At 51.9% G+C, this 4,455-nt stretch overlaps 1 protein-coding gene across 1 annotated transcript in view; it reads left to right on the forward strand.

Annotated features, from left to right (window-relative positions):
• The window catches only part of LOC101646158 (radial spoke head 10 homolog B), a 35,912-nt gene that overhangs the window by 15,718 nt on the left and 15,739 nt on the right, over nt 1-4,455 (forward strand). The window contains exons 9-10 of the mRNA XM_045284457.1: nt 2,376-2,544; nt 3,503-3,624. Of these exons, the coding sequence (XP_045140392.1) occupies nt 2,376-2,544; nt 3,503-3,624 (291 nt within the window). The remainder of the gene's footprint in view (nt 1-2,375; nt 2,545-3,502; nt 3,625-4,455) is intronic.

Below are 4,455 nucleotides of genomic sequence, written 5' to 3' on the forward strand. Positions count from 1 at the left end.
ACAAGGTGGCTGCCGTGGCTCCCGACCTCGCACCCCCACACCACACTAAGAGACAAACAAGGTGGCTACCGTGGCTCCCGACCTCGCACCCCCACGCCACACTAACTAAGAGACAAACAAGGTGGCTGCCATGGCTCCCGACCTTGCACCCCCACACCACACTAACTAGGAGACAAACACTCTTTGGAGGTCTCTCCAAGTGTCTTGAGCTTCAGTGGACTGAAGTGGGTGTCAGCCCCCTGTGAAAGCAGCCCCTGGCTTTTTGACAAACCTCTGGGTTTGACAAATCCCCGGAAAGTCCCAGAGTCTTGGATGGGTGCTGTCAAGCCACCTAGAATCCCTGGTGACCCTGCGCATGTCCCAGTGGATCCCCTGGACCCTACAGGGTCTTCAGAGGCTGAGAGTTTGGAATTAGACGGCCAGGCCTTTCTTACAAAGTGCCTCTGTGTGGACTCCTTCGCCCGGCTTCCGGGCGAGCAGTGCTGTGCTCGCGGTCGCATCCCCCAGGGATGAGCACAGATGAGTACAGAGAGAGACGCCATGCTGGTGGTGAGGGTGGCGCAGGACCAGGCAGCGTCTCATTCCCGGCACATGGCAGCTCTAAGAGTGGAACTGAGCCAGCGGCACAGAAGAGAAGAAAGACCGCCCGTCACTGCCACCACCCAGTGCCATCAAGCGGGTTCTATCCTTCGTGACCCTACTGGACAGAGGACTGCCCCGAGTGCTCTTCATGGGTGCAGACAGCACCTTCCTCCTGCAGAGCAGCGGGAGACCTTAAACCACTGCCTGACCCTCCGAGCCACCAGTGCATAAGGCTGGGAGAGGTGCTGTGGCAGACGTGTGAGTCCGGGTAGACGAGAGAAACACCTTGATTGACACTTGTGTGTATAAGAAAGGGCTCTATATAAAAGAGTAATTGTATATTGAGGAAACAGCCCAGCCCAGTCCAGATCAAGTCCATCAGTCTGATGTTAGCCCACGTGTCCACTACTAATCTTTATCTACCACTTCAGACTCACACAGCACATGCAACGAAGCTGAGGGCAGGAAGATCACAGGCCGGTGGGTGCAAAGACTTGTGGATCCAGTGCTGGTGGAAGTATCTCAATGCTTGCAGGGGTCTCCGAGTGTCCCCTCCAGCTCCAGGACCCTGGTGTAGCTTAAGGTGACCAGATTTTAACATTGGTAAAGCGGGACACCATTGATAGAACTCAGATCCTGGTGAAATAGCCACATGGCAGCCGAAAACCATATACCCTACCTTGTCGTGCATTCTTTCCAAAAACCGGGACTTTTTAAAAACGCCGCAGGATGCGGGGGGAAAATTGTTAAAACTCAGGACTATCCCTCCAATAGCAGGACATCTGGTCACCTTAGTGTAGCTCTATGTGGCTTGTAAGCAGGAAGACAAAGCAGAGAGTCTGCCCTTCAGTGAGCTATTTCTCTCCGTGGCGCCTCCTAATGAGGCCATCAGTCTGTAACCTGATTGACAGGCTAGACTCCACCCCTTCGCAAGTTGACAGATGATTACATCGCTGCCACACAGACACAGGAGAAGGGGGGGAGAATGTGCAATGACAGGACTTCAGGAGTCTGTTACGTGTGCGTTCAGTGCTGATCTTAAAAACATCAAATTCCAAACTCTTGAAAAACAATTCATTCTGAGTGCTGCTAGAACAGAAATACCACAAGGGGATGGCTTTAATAAAGAGATACTTATTTCTCATTGTTTAGGAGGCTCAGAGTCTGAATTCAGGGCACTGGTGCTCCTTCTCTGTCTATTGCAGCGGTTCTCAACCTGTGGGTCGCGACCCCTTTGGGGGGTAGACCAGCCCTCTCACAGGGGTTGCCCAATTCATAACAGTAGCAAAATGACAGTTATGAAGTAGCAGTGTAAATAATGTTATGGTTGGGGGAGGGGGTCACCGCAGCATGAGAACTATTAAAGGGCCAAGGCATTGGGAAAGTTGAGAACCACTGGTCTATCGGCTCTCAGGAAGGAATCTTGGGAGCTTCCCCTGGTCTAGGAGGTTCTAGGTGCAGGGACCCCAGGTCCAAAGGACACATTCTGCTTCCTCCTCTGTTCACTCCTCTTTCCCTTTAGCTCTTGTAAGATCAGAGGATGAGGGTCTCGTCCCAGGGGACCCTCCTGACATTGGACATGATCACATGGCTATTGCCTCACTGCTACGCGACATCTTGATGTGACTGCCAAACTACTGAGAGCTGTGCCCAGCCAGGCTGACCCCTAACTTTTTGGGTGGGGTGGGATGGGGGGGGACTCCTGTCCATCTCTGCCACCTGCCCAGAGCACTCAGCATTGCTTTATCCAAGAAAACCTTCCCTGTACTTCAAAACTCATTTTCTGTCTGCAGGGCCGACTGACGTTCAAGAACGGGCGCGTGTACGAGGGCCTGTTTTACAATGATCACATAGCGCCGTGGCTGCAGCCCGAGATGGAATTGCCAGCTCACTTGCCGGCTCAGACGGACCTGCACAGCCGGGTCACCACCCAAAGCAGCCCGGCTGCCTCCACCAGCGCTGGTAGGCGGGCATCCCCCTGGCTGCTGAGAACAATCCAACTGGCACTAGGGGAGCCAGCCCCTAACAAATAATCATCGGTCCGGTAGGCGCAACTGTGCGTTTATGATCTATAAAGATGATTGTATGGTCATAGTGAATAAGAGAGATAGGAGGAGTCAGGCACATTTCGTGGCAGCATGCTCACGTCATCCCTTCTTGGTGGTCCACATGGAGGTGCGGGAGGAGAGGGCAGGAGAGATGATTTATTTCTAACCAAGGCTCATATATCTTTGGGGGCATGATTACAGGTAACCCCACACGTCACAGGAAGGGGCAGTACAATAGGCACACACATCATAGGGAGGGGATGTATGATAGGCATAAGCATAACAGGAAGGGGATGAACTAGGGGTGTGCCCATAGGAATGGGAAGGTCTAGAGGTATACATGTGACAAGATGGGTGGGCCCTAGATTCATGATGGCGCCCTAACCTTGGCTACCCTTGGGTGGACTTGACCTCTCTGGCGTCTCCTACAAGGAAACAGACAACTACTATCGTTATCTGAAGGGAGTGGGCCCTACTTGTTGTGGGATAAACAGCCGTGACTGCTTGTTCTAGATGGCTGATAGCTCTTAGGGAGAATAATCTCTGATCTACTTCTGATAACCTCCAAGTGTATAGTCATTCACAAGCAGCTAAGTTTGGCATATATTTGGGGGAGACAACTTGGGAGAAATCCTTCTGTTTCCCACAGTTAGTTTCCCACAACAGTGGGTGGCCATCTGAACTTGGCGTTTGGGAAGTGCCATCCGCTGGCTTCTTAATGGGCCTTGGTGACGCGCTTGGCCACGCTTCCAGGGAGAGCCACTGTGACAAGGCCTTGCTGCACAGGGACTCCGTGTTCGCTCAAGTGAAGGACGGGAACATGCTTTCAGTAGTGTTCACACCCTCCCCTTCCCGTTGCCCCGGCTTGCTAGAAATCATCAGGAAACTGGACGGCAGTGAGGTGAGGTCCATGCTGGGGACGAGCATCGAGCTGGACCTCAACTGGTTGCTGGCCAAGTACCCTGAGAAAGACCGCGGAGAAGAGAAGAAGCAGGTAGGGCCCATGCATGGATTCAGATCATCTTCCTAAACCCAGCCCACTCCATGGCCCTCGCATCCTCTCTGACTCCTGAGACCCCACGCGTGTCAGGTACAACTGAGCTCCGTAGGGGTTCAAAGGTGGAGTTTTTCCAACGCCGCTGGCCAGGCTTTCTTCCCAGGCTGGTACAGGTGTATTTGAACCGCCAGCTCTTGAGGTGGCAACTGAATCAATGAACGGTTTGCACCTCCAAGAGGCTCCAGAGTCTTCCTCCAGAAAACCAAACCAAAGTGCCAACGAGGCAATTCTGACCCCCAATGACCCTAGCCCGGCGGTTCTCAACCTGTGGGTCAGGACCCTTTTGGGGGTCGAACGGCCCTTTCACGGGTCGCCTAAGACTATCGGAAAACACACCTTTCTGATAGTGTTAGGAACCGAGACACCGCTCCTCTGCCCATCTCCAGGTGGGTCCGCTCACATGCAGATATGCACACATACGAGTGCCCGGCATGAAGACTGTTACTCATGCTACACCACGCTTCAAGACAAAATTTCATTTATTTGTCATTAGGAATAAATGTTTCACTCTATATAATGACATATTGTTTTTTGTGATTCATCACTATGCTTTAATGATGTTCAATTTGTAACAATGAAAATAGATCCTGCATATCAGTTATTTACATGACGATTCATAACAGTAGCAAACATAGTGATGAAGTAGCAATGAAAATAATGTTATGGTTGGGGCGTCACCACGTGAGGAAGTGTTTGAAAGATTCTCGGTAGAAGCAACAAAGCCCACATGGAACAACATATCAACCTGTGTGATCACGGGGTGTCGAA

The sequence above is a fragment of the Echinops telfairi genome, unplaced genomic scaffold (genome assembly GCF_000313985.2).
Source record: "Echinops telfairi isolate 266 unplaced genomic scaffold, ASM31398v2 ScPeMD7_5;HRSCAF=22, whole genome shotgun sequence".
NCBI lineage: Eukaryota > Metazoa > Chordata > Mammalia > Afrosoricida > Tenrecidae > Echinops > Echinops telfairi.